Source organism: Desmodus rotundus, chromosome 4, assembly GCF_022682495.2.
Source record: "Desmodus rotundus isolate HL8 chromosome 4, HLdesRot8A.1, whole genome shotgun sequence".
Classification (NCBI taxonomy): Eukaryota; Metazoa; Chordata; class Mammalia; order Chiroptera; family Phyllostomidae; genus Desmodus; species Desmodus rotundus.
In genome coordinates, this window is record NC_071390.1 from 26,009,298 (window position 1) to 26,026,197 (window position 16,900).

General features: G+C 42.0%; 1 protein-coding gene across 1 annotated transcript in view; it reads right to left on the reverse strand.

Moving 5' to 3' along the window:
- The window catches only part of ENTPD1 (ectonucleoside triphosphate diphosphohydrolase 1), a 100,551-nt gene extending 93,819 nt beyond the window's left edge, over positions 1–6,732 (reverse strand). Inside the window, exon 1 of the mRNA XM_053922411.2 lies at positions 6,566–6,732. Coding sequence (XP_053778386.1) covers positions 6,566–6,581 — 16 coding nt within the window. The 5' untranslated portion in view covers positions 6,582–6,732. The remainder of the gene's footprint in view (positions 1–6,565) is intronic.
- Between the last annotated feature and the right edge of the window lie 10,168 nt (positions 6,733–16,900).

The following is a 16,900-nucleotide window of genomic DNA, read 5'->3' on the forward strand; positions in this document are numbered from 1 at the left end:
TGGGTCCTCCCTACTCCACCTTTTCAGTACAATGTCTAAAAAATTATTTTGCTGGTGACACATCACTTCAGATGTCTTTTTCTGCTTGTGTCTGATTCTGTATCCACTGAGCAATACTGTTCCGATTTCATGGTTCAGAAATTCTGACCCCCACCTCCCAAATCCTGCCAATAGACCTACCTCCTGATTCTGGCCTCCTGGAGTCTGCCATGGTTACTTGGGAGGGAAAGGACTGGTAATTTTCACACAGACCCATTCCGTACTTTTAAAGGTATGTAACTAGTCAAGGCTCAGCTGCCTGAGATGATATCTGAGAACTTTATCTTATCTTCTCTTATCTTTCCCAAAACTTTATTTCCTAAGACTCTTTTCTGCATCTGCTTTACAATCCTTTTATATTCCCAACTCTCCATTACCCCTCCTTTTCTAATAAACCACTGTAAAAATGATTCACATCCCATTTTTTTCCTGGAACTGAAATGATCATAGGTATTAATAAAAGTATACAAAAGTAAATGCATATATACTATAATTTCACATAGAGGAAAATCATGGTTGGGGAAGGATTTCCACATAATTGAAATGACTGGGTAGATTTATAAATATCCAACTTTATATCTTAAAAATAGACTATATCTTATTCACAAGTGTTCATAGATTTATAAAAATTCACTACATGCTTATGTACAAAGAAGCTTCAGAAACTATAAAGTCATGTTCTCTATTATGAAATAAAAATTAATTGAAACAAATAGTTTAAACAAAAATAACAATTACTTGGAACTTAAAAATTTATTATCATGGGCTAAAGAGACATTAAAAATGAATGAATATCAAACTACTTTGAAAACTAGAACATCACAGATAAAACCTGTATTGAATGTATCCTTAGCTGTAAGTCTCTGTGTAAAACACTAGGAGAAGATTCAGGGAAACAAGTTCAAGTACGGTGGAAAAACTTGAATATCTTTATTTTATGAAAAGCTCACATAAATTAATTAAAAAACATAAAATCCAAATAAGTAATAAACACACAAGGGATATAAGCAGACACAATACAAAAGAAGAACTTATGTAAAAAAAATCAAATTTACTAGTAATTAAAGAACTACAAACCAAAACAACATAAAAGTAGGTGAGATTATTTTAAAAACAAGAACGAAAACACCAAAACTGTCAAAAACACAGCAAAACAGGAACTGCCTGTGGGAGCATGAAGGATCTACTCGTAGGGATGGCCCCTTGGCAAACGTGATCAAGAACTTCAAAACACATTTACAGGTTGTAACCCAGTAATTCTGCTTCTGGGACTCTGACCTGAGCATGCAACCCAAATATTAAACAACGTCTCACACAAAGATGTTTATAGGAAATGGCCACGACCCAAGTGTTCGATAACAGCAGAATATTTACATAAATGATGTGTGACTATGATAATCACGCTAACGAAGACTATGCTATAAGAGGGAAAGTGCTTGGCTTCACTGCTACACTAAAAGCCAGGCTCTGAAATTGTACATACATGGAGCCTCATGGTCGCAATGCCATCTCCTAATTTTCCAAGGTCAAGTGACTGCTGAAGGAGAGAAACAACCCAGGCATAGTATCCGATAGAAGGACTTGCAAGGAAATACACCAAAGTATTGTCATAAGTGATTACTTTCTTCTCTCCTCTAATGTATGTTTTCATGTTTTCTTTAATGGACATGTGCCATATTACTTACACCCTCACAGACATGAAGAACTGTCTACATTATCTCTATAAATTGAAAGGAAACACCTCTTTCTCTAGGGAATGTATTGCCACTGTTCCTGGGTCTCTAAAGTCATTTTGATATTCTAGCACAAAAACTGCAGGATAAAGGCATGTCAGAGGAATTCTCCCATCTTCTTTTCTCCAGCAATTTTTTTTCCTGGTAATTCCTTCAATTTTTCAAACCTATGGAAATTCTGTCAGTCCTCTCTTCCCTCCTTTGCACCTGGGATGTTTCCCACTTCACTCCTGCAGGGTGGAGATAATGCCCCAGGCATGCTGCTCCCAGTCTCCAAGCCCTGAGTCCCTGCTAACCCCAGTTCCCTGACATTCCAATCACCCAGCAAAGGGCTCTGGAGGCAGAATGTTCCGCTCCAGAGATTCTCAGGTTGGAGGCAGGTCATGAAAGTAGGTTAGGAAAACTTGAAGCTATGGAGAAAAGGTGGGGGATACTTAGAAAATGCAAAGCAGGGACTTTTGATGCATAATAATTTTGTGCGATGAAGATTCAGACTTGTTTCTCTTATGACAACTTGGGGGCCTCCACCTCCTGTTCTGGATGTATATTGAATGAATGAACAAAGGAATGAATGAGTCATGCTTCCCGTTATCCTGCAATGACATAGCTGATCAATGACTCGAAAGTGATGGTTGGAGAAGGGATTGGTCATTTGGTACCAAAATAAGCCCTGAGATTAAGGCACACAAGGACCCTCTAACACAGCTAGTCAAAGTGTGGCCTATGGAGGGGCAGCATTACTGTCACTTGAAAGTTTGTTACAAATGCAGAATCTCAGGCCTCACCCCAGAGCTACCGGGTCAGAATCTGCATTTTAACAACATCCCCAGTGACACATATGCCTGTTAAAGTTTGAGAAACACTGCCTCAGATCCCACACACACTCACCAAGACAAAGCTAGTGCTTCTGCTCTTGTACACTTCCATCAAACCATCAACAGGTTTGAGGATTCTTCACCACACGGGCTGCCTTCAATGTTGACCTTGCTCCAGACTGTGGCAGGGAACAGAGCTCACAACAGAACAGACCCTATGTGACTTGTCCCAGGTCTTGCCACTCTTTGGGGCTGAGTCCAGCACCACCCACCTCAGAGTGGGATTACATGCGAATGCCCTTGGGCACAATCACTCACTGGTTAAAGAGAGTGCAGAGGCAACCCAAAAGACAAGGCAAAGGAGAAAATACTCTTAAAATGCAGCTTAGCCAAGTAAAAGCAAGACTAATTAATCACTGGCATTTGTAAAACCTGTTTGCCACATGGGCCTGATGACCATGCAAGATAATCATGATTAAGGAAATTATTTAATATGCAGCTGATTACTTTGTAAAGGTTTATTTTATTACATGACTGGTAATGCCAAATTTATTAAGACTTTATTTATTTTTGGAGAGAGGAGAAGGGAGGGAGAAAGAGAGGGAGAGAAACATCGATGTGTGAGAGAAACATCAATCGGCTGCCTTTCACATGCCTCCAACCCCCAAACGGGGACCTGGCCAGCAACCCAGGCGCATGCCCTGATCAGGAAGAGAACCAGCACCCTTTCAGTTCTCAGGACAGCGTCCAATCCAGTGAGCCACACCAGTCAAGGCCTCGTAATCCCAAACTTATAGTCAGGGCTGAACTTTGGACTTCTGCCTCCAAATCTCCAGGACAGACATGTAAATAGGTTCCCTGCTCAGAACTTGGAAAAGGTAAAAGAGCTGCTTACTTTTAAATCTGGACTGTGATTTTGCTGAGACTCAGAAGGGGCTTGTTTTTGGCACCAGACTCTACTCATCTTTCTGGGTCCAACTGAAGTGTCCCATCCTTTAAGAAGTTCTCCCAGAAATCATCACTCCCTATTCTGTTTCTCATGGCATTTTCTTTGGATTTGTATTACAGATATTAGGGAGGTAGGAGAACTTATGCATTAGGACCCTGGGCTTAGTAGCCTAACTATATAGGTCCAATTCCCCTTCTGCCTATTACTAGCTGTGTGACCTTGGCCATGTAACTTCCCTTCACAGCCATCAGATGCAGGAACCTATACCACAGGCATATTCTGAAGATTACGTGAGACAATGCATTAAAAAATTACAGTGCCTGGCACATAATAAATACTGAATCAATGTCAGCTATTATTACTGCACTTCACCAAGTCTGGCTTTACTTAAAGTTGGTTGTATATGCGTCTGTCTTTCCCGCTAGACTGTGACCAAACTGTTTATATCACACACATCTGGCATAGCAACTTACAAATGGTAGACACAATAATATTTGTCAAATTGGTTTGAAGGTATGCCAAGAAGAGGAAAGAAAGGGCGTTAGAAGCAAATTTAATGTACTTCACGATTTTACCCAGGGCCAACCTCGGTAGTGTTTGTGTTCTTCTGTTAGCAGAGTCCATTGTTTTAGACTATGCTACAAAATGGGGCTGGAGAGGCATTATTTCTAGAACCAGATGTTTTACTCAAAGAGTGAGGCTGTTCTATGAGGAATCTGAAAGACTGGCCAAACTGGGTGCCCTGGCAGGGGGCCACATCAGCTTTGAATATCACCCGCCTGGTAGGGACGCGTTTTGTTTTTCGTTGTATTTACTTAGAGAGTCGTCTTATCGATTGCACAGGAGCTGTATGTACCAGCGGGAGCTCCATAGCAAAAGTTCTCCTCTGAAACAAGCCTCCTAACTCTAGGATGAACATCAACTAAAATAATACTTAGTTTACTAAACATTCATTTAGTGCCCATTATAGGTAAATATTGCTCTAGACACTGAAGACCCAAAGGCGAGTAAAGAAATTATAGTTGGGGGAGGGAGGAGGCAATGCAGAGAGCAGCAATGTAGACTAGTAGGACAAGCTGCCTTAGACTTTCAGAGGTGTTGTCGAAACATCCAAGGCAGAGCCTAATCCAAGGCTCGAAGGGTTAGAGAAGGCGTAAAGAAACTAACGCCAAGATGAGGCTTGACAGAGCTAACAGGCATTGAGTATATACTACATGCAGAAGGCCCTGTTCAGAGAACATTGCATGAATCCCTCATTTCGTCCTTACAACAACCCTACGAGGTAGACAGTCTATCTCTTCATTTTACAGGCGGAGAAATGGAGGCACGCAGTAAATGGCGGAGCTGGAATTCAAAGCCAGGCAGTGTGGCTCCAGACTAAAGGGGAAGGGGAGAGCCAGATAAGCCTTCAAGAAAGAGGTAAGTTTCTAGCAACAGTCTGGGGGAGGGAGGGGAAGCAAGGTCTTTTGGGGAACTGAAAGCGGCTGGGGTAGGGACAAAAATACACTGATGACTGGGCTTGCCGCTTAGAGGGGAAACCAGAGGTAGGGGATTTCTGGTCTAGCTTAGCTGTGTGGTTCTTGTCAGCCTCTCCCTCTTGAAAGGTAGGTAATAATGACAATACCTAGGTTCTACCACAGAGAAGGACCATGAGTACCAAATGAGGTGAGTGCCAAAAGTATGTTAACTTGATAGGAAAGCACAAATTCCTTCACAGACATGCAATTTCACCAGTAACATTACATCGGTAGCTTCAAGGATTTGCAAACCTGGAATCAAGTGTCTGTAGTAGTGAGAACCTCGGGAGTACAGCAACAGTGTTGGGGAACAGAAAGGCCAGCGGACGCACGCTGTGTCCCATCACCTGCATCCAAATCCACCACTCACTGTGAATTTGTGATCCCAAGGTAGGCTAACTGCTCTCCCACTACCTCAGCTCCATCATCTCTAAAACAGGGATGGTAACATAGCACTCATTTCATAAATTCACATGAGTGATAAATAACACGTGTAACATGCTTAGAACAGCTCCCAGCACAGAGTAGAGACTCAGTAAATGTTAACAGCTATCATTATTATCCTTATTAAGAAGTCTGTCGCTTGCTCATTCCATTCCTCCACATTCTACGTGATAAAACGTGGGGATATTAGGAATGAGAGAGGGTGAAGCTCTGCAACCCCATGCACCCACACTGCTGCAGAGATCCCTCCCGGCTCCCACAGACCAGCAAGCAGCTAGCTTTCCGTCCCGGCAGAAAATGACCAAAAGAGGTAAAAGACAGAGACTGCACACCATTTGTGCAAAGCAGGCTGCTCTTGTAGTTTTTAGACAAAATCTAAATATAGTCAGTCAAATATGCCTTGCTTTTTAAAGATAAAACTGTTCTCCTGCCCCCTATCCCTTCTCTCCCCTGCCTCCCCCCTCCCCTTCCATACAAGTACACACTCCCAGAGTCCCTCCAAGAAATTTTCAGTCTTTTGCAAGACATACTCTGGGGTCTGATTGTGACAGCCTCTTGCCACATTAACTACTCTAACTCCCCGCAGAGAAGCCTCTGCTAATTTCACAACAGGAAGGCACACAGGAAATTCGAGAACAAAACAAATCTGCACATTGAGCCCAGCATCTTCAAGCAAAATACACTGAGGTGCGCCTACGAAGCAAGACAACTCTGGACTATTAATGAGGCAGCTGCCTCTTAAACTGCAAGGGGACGGAAGAAGTCATTTACCTCTTTAAAAAAAAAATCTGAATACAAATGGATAATGAATATTCATGATCCCCTTCAGCTGCCTCAAGAGCCACCCTAGACAACAACCACGGGGCTTTGCAGTCTTAAAAAAGTTTCCCAAAGTTCTTTCTCTACCTCCTCTCAGAAGGAGAGGGTGGGAAAGTTCATTTAGGGCTTTTTGCCTCTTGGTTTTTCAAGTACTGGCTTTTGGTCTGGGATTTGGATTTTTATTTTTTCCTCTGCTTTTTTTTTCTTTTTTGTTCTTAAGGATTCGGATCAAATCAATTTTGCTCTTACCCTTTACATCTTCCATAATTGGCAGCTTTTGTTTTCTTCCTCTTTGCTCTTTTTTTTTTTTTTTCAGTCTCTGCTTGCTGTGGTCGGTCTCAGTGAGAGAGGTACTCAAGGAACAGAGATATAACAGACCCTCCGGCTCGTGGGAGGGGCTAAATTAGCCGGCCCGTTTAGGAAGGAACCTCAAACTCCGTCTTTTTCATTGACTGGAAACGACAGATTGGCCTTGGCCAGGAAAGTCCAGCTGCTCATTTCCGTAAAGCTACAAGAAGGCTTCCCAGGGTTGTAACTTTTTGTATTCGTGTTCAAATGCCTCGCGCGTGCTCTCTTCCTCTCTCGTTGTTACAGAAACCCATTTCCTCCCTTGCAAAATGTATCTTGGCTGCAAGCAAAAATGCTATTTACTTACTGCAATTTTGAAGCCAGATAAGAAACTTGGTACCTTGATACCCACTGGGAAAATTGCGATGCAAGGATAGTTCTTCCCGCACCACGGAGCTGAGCACTTCTGGTCCCTGATGAGCAATCCCTTTAGGAGGCTTATTAGACCCGAGAAGCCATGGATCACCCAAACGACGGACCAGGACGCCAAGGCAGGAGAAGTCCTGTAATTGGAGGGAAGGCTCGATGGAACAGCGAGGAGGCTGCTTGCTGAGAACAGCTCTAGCTCTGTACTGACCCAAGTTGTACACTTTTTTTTCTTCCAAACTATGACTCCTGCCTCTGAAGTCTTCTGAGCAGGAATTGCCACACCCAGGCTTTGCCAAGATGACCCAAATGCTGATAAGACGCTGACCAAAAGATTTTCAAAACTGTACATGAAGTTATTTTGAAATCAGGACAAAAGCTAATCCCTCTGAGAGGAAGGTAAGTCCTCAAGTCCCAAGGCTGCCTGGGGAGCCTCTCCCTTGAAGAGGCTCTCAGAAACCTTAGCATTTTAGGCTTGAAAGAAACCTCAGACATCTAGTCTAAGCAAGGTTAGAGACGTGGAACAGTTAAGCCACACATGTTCACAAAGATAAAGAGCAGGTAGCCGGTCTCTCCTATTTGCAACCACGCTCGCCAGAACCCAGTGCAGTTTTTCCCACCGTGTAGGCTCACAGTAAATATCTGATGAATGGTTGAATGAATGAATAGCTGCGAAGCAGGAATATAGATCTGGTTCCTGATTCCCAGTTCAGGATTTTTTCTGCATTGCTTCTCCAGCATGAGAATTTTTGTCTAAATCCAAATATACCATAAGACATTTTCTTCACCTAAACCAGTACATTTTTAACCATCAAAGACTGTACTTGACTCTATATAGAAAATATATTCTTAACTACATAGTCGTGTACCACTTAATGACACATGCTACGTTCTGAGAAATGCACTGTTAGGCAATTTTGTCCTTGTGCCAACTCGGCAGAGTGCCTTTACACACACCTAGATGGGGCAGCCTGCTGCACAGCTGGGTTATATGGTACAGGCTATTTTTCCCAGGTACAGGCCTGCACAGCATGTCGCTGTACTAAACAACAGATTACAGCAAGCGCAAGACAAAACGATGCAACCAAGAAACACTCGAAACACAAGATGTATGAGGCTGCTGCCCACGTACCACAGCACACTGTTTTACAGCACTTTTTAACATAACTTAGGTGTACACTCTAACATAACAATAGAAAGCATAGTGTAGTAAACACACAAACCAGCAGCAGAGTTGTTCATTCTCATTAACAAGGGGTATGCGCCGTACATAATTGTACATGCTATGCTTGTACACGGCAGGCAGTGCAGTCGCTTTGTTTATACCAGCATCTCCACAAACACTGGAGTAATGCATTGCGTGCGCTATGCTGTTTCCATGGTTATGATGTCACTAGGGGATAGGAATTTTTTAGCTCCATTATAATCTTAAGGGACCACCTTTGTATACGCAGTCTGTTAACCAAAACGTCGTTATTTAGTGCATGCTTGTATTTCAATCACTTTTATTTTTTAGTAAGAGCAGGGCTGACATTTTTGTTGAGGCATCTCTGTTGTGACCTTGCACAGTGCCTGCCCTGTAGTATGTGCTCAATAAACGTTTGATGCCTTCATCTGGGTCTGTACAGCAAGACTCTTTATCTTACTAAATGGTTCATACTTACAGGATTTTTCATTTATAATAACAACTCATTTAGTAAACGAAAAAAAAAACAATGGATGTCTCCTTGAGAGCCAGTTTAGACTCCATCTCTAATAAAGAACATGGGTTTGATATTTGCCCTATTGTCATAAAATTGTTTTTAACTACTGCAATGGGATATGTGGGAAAACCAACAATTTTTGTAATGGGTTTACAACCGTCTTGCCTCGTTGTTTTGGAGAAAAATTTGAAAAAGAGCACGTCCACAGAACATCCTGTGAAGAACAGAATGGGAAGCAGACCATCAAAGCTAGGAAGGGAAAACAATGATCGAGGGGAGAGCCAGAGTGAGTGAGGGGCAGGTGAAAGGAACCGACAGGCTGGTGCCCGAGCAGTCACGGAGAGCCCCGCTTTGGGCATGAGGCAATGGTTCTCTGTTTCACACAAAAGTAAGATTCAAAGATTCATATCATGTTCTATCTACTTGAACATCACATCGCTGACTAAAGGTTACTTCAACAATTGACACAATCTTTTTCAATTTCGTCATAGAGAGAGAAGCTATCAAGTAAAGCACCCAACTTCTGGTTCCACCGGAAGAGGCAAAAGGTCATCATAATAACTAGTGCTTCATAAAAATTTAAAGTTCATCACAGTTAAATACACAGTAATAGAAAAATAGTTTTAGCCCCCAACTCATATTATGTGAACCTTTGTTTGACATTCAATGCTTTTATGGTAATATGCTTTGTGCAACAATGTAATCATATTGTCTGGTGTTCACACCCTCCTTGGCATCATAAAAACACTATAGTTAAGAAAATATTACTTCTCAAGAATAATTACAAAAGAGATGGGGGTTTTGTGCATCTTTTTAAAGGCCCGAGATTTTATCTTAAAAAAATAAATTTGTGAACAAAAAAATAGCATCACTCTTTATATTATTGTTATTTATAATAGGAAGTAGAAAAGAAAAGCTGCACTCACAGTGGTAAAAGGGCTTGTTAAAAAAGGATAACAATATTCATCTCTTAATGATAAAATGCTCTTTGATTATTCTTAGAATGATTCAAGTTTTACTTTTTTCCATGCCTCATTCTCTCTCACTCTGCTGCCCAGGTCTTTCTTTTTATTTTTTATTTATTTTAGAGAGCGAGTAAGGGGAGGAGAGAGAGAGAGAAAGGTTGATTTGTTGCTTCACTTATTTATGCATTCATTTGCTGATTCTTGTGTGTGCCCTGACCGGGAATCAAACCCACAGCCTTGGCGTATCAGGATGATGCTCTAAGCAGCTGAGTTATCTGGCCAGGGCCCAGGTGCTCTTTCTACAGTGTATACCTGATCATGTCATTCTCAGGCTTTAAAATTCTAGTCTCCTTATCACTCATAAAGTAAAATCCAGTTTCCTACCATGGAATACATAAGGTCTCTCTCTCTCTACCTCTCTAGATTCATTACCTGCCAAAGGTCCCTGTTCCCTAAAAATGGGTTACAATTTCCAAGCCCAGTGCTTTCATGACTCTGCATGTATACAAGTTGTTCCTTCTGCTCAGAATGCCCTTTCCCCTCTGGTTCACCTGGCCCTCCTACATATCCTTCAGGATTCAGTTTATCTAGTCTTCTGTGAACCTCTGCCTGACCTCTCTCTCTTCAGTCCTTCCCCCATTCTCCACAAACATAGCACTGACCCACAGAGAGACGCCGGTCACATGGCCGGGATGTGTTACAACTTCATTTATGGCTCAGACCGTAAACCATGGAGTCACATTTGAATTCTCTTTCCTCGCAATCCAAGTCCACTTCCACTTCTTTAGCCAATCCTTTGGTTTCCATCTTCTGAATATTCCAGAACCTGACCTCTTCTCATTTCCTCCACTGCTCCCAAGACCATCATCTCTCACCTGGTTTATTGTGATAGCCTTCTTCCAGATTCTGTTCTTAACCCTGCTGAGTCCATTCTTAACCCAAAACTCCTAGTGATTCAATTAAAACAAAACAAAACAAAACAATAAATCATGTCATTTCTCTGTTCAGAACACTCCAGTGGCTCCCATTTCATTCCAAGCAAAACTAAAGCCCTTCCAACTGGCCTGGCCCCCTCTACCTCTTTGACTTTATTTCCTGCCACTTTCCTTTCCTTGCTTCCTCTGTTCCAGCCTCAGAGTCTTTGCAGCTGCTGTTCCTGCGGCCTGGAATGCTGTTCTCCCAAATATCCACACAGCTCATTTTCTCATTCCCAGTAGGTCTTTATTTACCTTCTACCTCAGCACAAGATTGTGATCTCTAAATACTATTTTCCATAAAACAAACCAAGGCTCTTTGGGAAAATGGCTGATTCCAAGACTGAGGCAGGAAGTATGAAAGATGAGACTGGAATATTTTGTCATAGCAGAAAGCAAGAACACTATCTAAAACTCCTGGAGTTGTGTCAAAAGGACTCAGGAGCCAACTAGCCAAAGTAGTAAAAATTTGAGCAGCAATAAGAAATGATAACTGAAATGGATTGAAACGCATCAGATATGTTAACACCCAGGTATTCGTAAAGATGCTATAAATAAATCATTGTTCACCAATTCACTTTTCTGAAAACAAGTAAATAAAAGGGGGAAACAGCAACATTCAGCATGCCTTTGCTGCACAAAACATACCACAGGACAACCAAGTAGTTGAGGGAAAATTTCCTTAAAGTATTCCAGATAATGGAAGAATAAAATTGGTAGCATTGGAGTATCATCATTGTGCATGCACCTAATCAAGGAATGACGCTAAACAATAATCAATAACTGCTTATGTCACGGAAGGAAGTGCAAGGATTCATTGCAGGCCTTCTGATGGAAGCACGCAACCCCCGCCCCCGAAGTATTCTTGCCAAAAAACTGAAGCCTCTAGATACAACTTCCCATTTACAGGATACAGGGCACAGAAAACCATATTAAAAGACACTACAGGAATTTAATCAGTAAAATAGTGTTTTAATCAGTGTAGTGTTTCTGGAGGAAACACTATAATACAACTCAATTTTTTAAACAAATGACAGGGAAGGAAAAACATGAGGTACCTGTGACTAAACAAGATTTAAAAGATATGCCCTGGCTGGTGTAGCTCAGTGGACTGAGCGCAGGCCTGCAAACCAAAGGGTCGCTGGTTCAGTTCCCAATCAGGACACATGCCTGGGTTGCGGGGCCAGGTCCCCAGTAGGGAGCGTGCAAGAGGCAACCACACATTGATGTTTCTCTCCCTCTCTTTCTCCCTCCTTTCACTCTCTCTAAAAATAAATAAATAAAACATTTTTAAAAAAAGATTTAAAAGATATACCGACTAAATGTAATACCTGGACCTTAAATTCTGATTCAAACCAATTTAAAGAAACTCCGAGACAATTGAAAAAATTTGAATGTTGATGGGGTATTTTTTTATAATATTAAGAACAATTAATTTTTAAGGCATGATATTAGTATTGAGTCTATTACTGTGCAAAAATCCTTTCTTTTGGTGGCATATGGTAAAATATGTACAGAAGAAATCTGGGATTAGTTTAAGAAAGAGAAGGCATAGATGAGGTGTAGATAAAACAAGATTAGGGACGAAGCGATCTTTGTTGAAACTGGGTAACAGGTATGTGGGGATTTGATTTACTATTCACTTTGTATACTTGAAAGTTTCTGCAATAAAAAATTGGAAAGAACCTTAGATTAAAAAGTGGAAGATTGTCTGATGGTATGCAGTAATTACACAAGGCAGTGAGGGGTCATACTTGCGAGTGACGGATGGCAAGGTTCAGTTTTAAAAATTGCCCTACTCAGCAAGATGATCACCACAAAATGGCTGAGCATTTCATTTAGAGATTATTTACAAGAAAATAAAGCTAATTGAACAACATACTGGTTAAAGCTAAACTGCTGTTACACCAACATAAACCAGAACAGTATATTCTCTGTGCAAGCAGTCAGCAATATCAAGATGTTCTTAAATTTCTTTTTTTTTTAGATTTATTTATTTATTTATTTGTTTAGGGGAAGGAGAGAAGGAGGAAAACATTGTCATGCGAGAGAAACATGGATTGGTTGCCTCCCACATGCCCCCAGCCGGGGACTGGCCAGCAACCCAACCATGTGCCCTGACCAGGAATCGGACCAGCGACCTTTAGGCCTTCCGGACAACACTCAACCCACTGAGCCACACCAGTCAGGGCAAGGTGTTCTCAAATTTATTTATGGAATATAACATTAGATGTCAAAAGTCAGAAAGTGTTAACTAGGGCGAGAGTCTCAGGGTCTGGGTGGTTCTTACTAAATGTTAAAATGTAAAATATCCAGTGTGTTGCAGACAAACCTGTAAACAGGATAAGCCTGACAGGACCCCAGACCCAACCGCATAAGTGTAGCCAACTGCAAAAGAGAACTTAACAAGTAATTTAGTATGTGTGTGTGTGCGCACGCTAGCAAAAGTAGGTTTACAGTTGTTCATATGGAAAATAATACAGTAACTAATAAACCATAATACAAGAGTTAACTCTGGCCCTGGCCAGTGTGGCTCAGTTGGTTGGAGCTTCATCCCATAGCTGAAAGGTTGTGGGTTCCATTCCTTGTCAGAGCACATGCCTAGGTTTCAGGTTTGATCCCCTGTCCAGGCTTGTACAATCCCAGCTGGGACTCCTGCAATCCCTAGTCCAGGTGTGTACGGGAGGCAACCAATTGATGCTTCTCTCTCTCATCAGTGTTTCTCTCCCTTCCTCTCTCTCTAAAAAACAATGGGGAGAAATGTCCTTGGGTGAGGATTTAAAAAAATAACAAACTCTGTGTTTTGCATACTATAAACCTACTTTTGCTCATATACATGGTATGTCCAGAAAGTATCCAGCTATGTAAATGTGGAAAAATAGAGACATTTATTGAAGAAGATACGAGATACAAGAAACATTGTATATAGGACAGTGACACCTCAATCCCCTTCAAAGTAGGCCCCTTTGGACCTCACACAGTTCTCCCAGTGTCTCTTCCACTGTTCAAAACACTCTTGAGGAAATCCGGTTCATTGGTAACAGCTTGAATCAAGTCATTAGCAACTGCAGCACGATGTTCCTTCTGCTCTGGGAGCATCGTTCCTTCTGGCAGCAGAAGCCACAGAACAAATTTTGCCATTACACATTTCATGCCAAGATCCTGCGTCAAAATCTCCAGATCAGCTTCTAGTTCTCGCACTGTCAGTCGCTGATCTTTGTGGATTGCGGCCCTTACACGTTCAACACTCTCAGGTGTCCTGCTTGTTACAGGCCTTTTAGAACATGGATCAGCTTCAACGCATTCCAGACCATCTTTGAAGCATTTGTGCCGCACTTTTATTTGTGCTGCACTCATTGCATTGCCCCCCAAAGCCTTTGAATCACCCAAATAGTTTCTGTGAAGGAATGTTCAAGCTTAACGTAAAATTTGATGCAGATTCCTTGCTCTAAGTTTTGGACGTGAACCCCTGATGTCCTTTACTTGCTGCAAGTAAATAAAACTACCTAAGGACAACCATGTCTTGTTCTTAAAGGAAACACCCCAAGTGGTGAAACCCTTGAGTTCAATAACAGAAGGACCATATCCAAAGTGTGGTTTTCTGTCCAATGTGCGATTTCCATGGTGGGGTTTGACGACTTGAGGCACTCTCCACACAGCCAACAGTGCCCAAGCAGGCATGACGCAAATTGGGCAGAATAGGGATGGTAGTTTCTGCCTCCCTGGAGGTCAGAGTTGGGTAGCTGGTGTGAGAAGCATTATGGTCTCTACATTGTTTCTCTTTCTCCATTAAAACAGAAGTCTCTTGATAAAACTAATGAAAGGAGGTATTCTGGTTTTATGTATCTTAAAATAAATGCCCAGGGAAACTATTACACAAAATGACATGTTTTGTCAATTCCAAGAATTCATTTATTTATCCATTCAACTTTTATTATATTTGAATATATTTGAACTAAAATGTTCTCTATAATCCTTGACACAGTGTTCAAAACAGTTGACCTTTTGATATTTTGTAAAAGCCGTTGTTCATGTTCATGGTTGCTTTCAAGGCTAAAAGAAGACTGTAAAATGTGGATTTTTATAATTGATAAGGATGCCATAGACATTTAAGTAACAGTACTTCAAGAATCATTGGGTAAAATGTTATACATTGTATGGCAATTGACAAATCTAACCTTAGGAATTCATAGATTTTTTTCCCCACCAGCAATAGACCCAACCCCCATCTTCTTTTTTTTTTTTTTTTTTTTAAGATTTTAGTTATTTTATTTTTAGATAGAGGTGAAGGGATGGAGAAAGAGGGGGAGAGAAAGATCAGTGTGTGGTTGCCTCTCATGTGCCCCCTAGTGGGGACCTGGTCTGAAACCCAGGCATGAGCCCTGACTGGGAATGGAACCAGCGACCTTTTGGTTCACAGGCCAGCGATCAGTCCACTGAGCCACACCAGCGAGGGCCCAACCCCCATCTTCTTAACCACCACCTCCCCCCACCCCCCACCCCCCCCCGCCATAAACCAAGATACCAAGTCAGTACTATTTGGTGTTGGTGTGTGAATACTCAAAAAACAAAATTGGCAGCACATTTTGAAACTAATGACAAATTTTCTTGACACTATTTGACATAGTGCTTTGACAATGTAACTGAATTGAATTTGTACTTCTCTACCGTCAAAAATAACCTCTGGCCCCACTTCATCTGCTTGCTTACAGTTATCCAGAGATGATGAGAACCTGTGTAAGGGGTAGGAAATAGCGGTGGGGCGGATCTAAAAGTGCTCTGAGAGAATTTAAAAGGCATATTGGTTCAGAAAATGCCCCTTCCCTTCTTTTAGGGGGAAAGCAGGGAAGACGCTGTCTCTCAGAGCAGAAACACAGTTCTCCACCCTGGCTGCACTTTATAATCACTTGGGACACTTAAAATATGCTGCAGCCCATCTCCACCTTTAGAGACTGGAATTTTATTTGGTCTGGGGTACGACCCAGGCAAGGTCTTTTAAATTTTTTTCAAGGGCCTAGATGATTCTAATGTGCTGCCAGGGCTTTAGAGGTAAGTATATCTAGGTGCAAATCTTTACTGTGGGAGATCTTAGAGCAGCTAGTGAGCCTCTCTGAGTGTTTCTTTATCTGTACCATATAGATTTCTTTTCTTTAAATCTATGTCACAGAATCATTGGAGCGGATGGGGGAGAATAAATATGTGAGAATTTCTGTCAACTGATGGTCACTGGTGCCATTCAATGCCAACACGAATCCCCAGTTTGGGGTGTGGTGAAGGAGGGAACTATTGAGTGCAAACAGGTTCAATTGAGACACAGCACAGCTGTGAAAACAGCACAGCTCTGAGGTGGCCCTGGAGTTGGGTGGCCCAGTGGTCAGGCCCCTGTCCAGCTAGATAGCTCTACGCCAGTCTGCTCTGCTCCTCCCTGCTCTGCCCTGGCCTGCACTGGTCTGCTCTGCTTCTGAGAGATAGGTTTGGTATTTCAGCTCCAGCTGGGAAGATGCAGTCTTCAGTTTCCAGTGGAAAGGGAAAGTGCACTCCCAAAGCCATAGGGGAGCTGCCTTATACAGACAGAAGTTCCAGCCCTGGTCCATGATTGGCCTGTACTCCTGCAAATGGGTACCCCAAATCCTCACAGTTTGATTGATCCAAAAGGCACTGTCCTGATGGGGCCAAATGGAGCTGCTCTGATTGGTCTGTGAAGAAGCTGATGGAATATAGCTGCACAGCTCTGATTGGATGGAGAAAGTCTCAGTCCTATGGGTTGAAACAGGATTCTAAGAACTCACTTATAAGAATTGGCTCAGATGGCAGAAACACAGTACAGGTAGGCAGTTCAATGCAGGCTTCTCACTGAAGTACAGTTTGCATGAGAGATCCTTGTGTAGAAATGGCTGCTTGGCTGTTTTTTGTTTTTTGTTTTTTTATTTGAGCCCAGTTAGCCACCAGGAGTCCTTCTTAGCAGGTATCTTCTTTCTCAGGGTCCACACTTCCAACAGACACGCTAACACAGAGCTGGCACAGAACAAGTGTGAGTCCCTCTCCTCCTCACATATATGTATGCTAGGTCTGTGTTCAGATTACACAATGCATCGTTTTCTCTTCTTGTGTCTCTTAGCTTTGCCCCCTCCAGTATCTTCCATTTACTTTTCAGAAGCAACCCAGGGTACCTGAGGAAAGTGACAGCAGAAGTCCCTTCCCTTCTATAGCACAAAGGACCTCTCTACC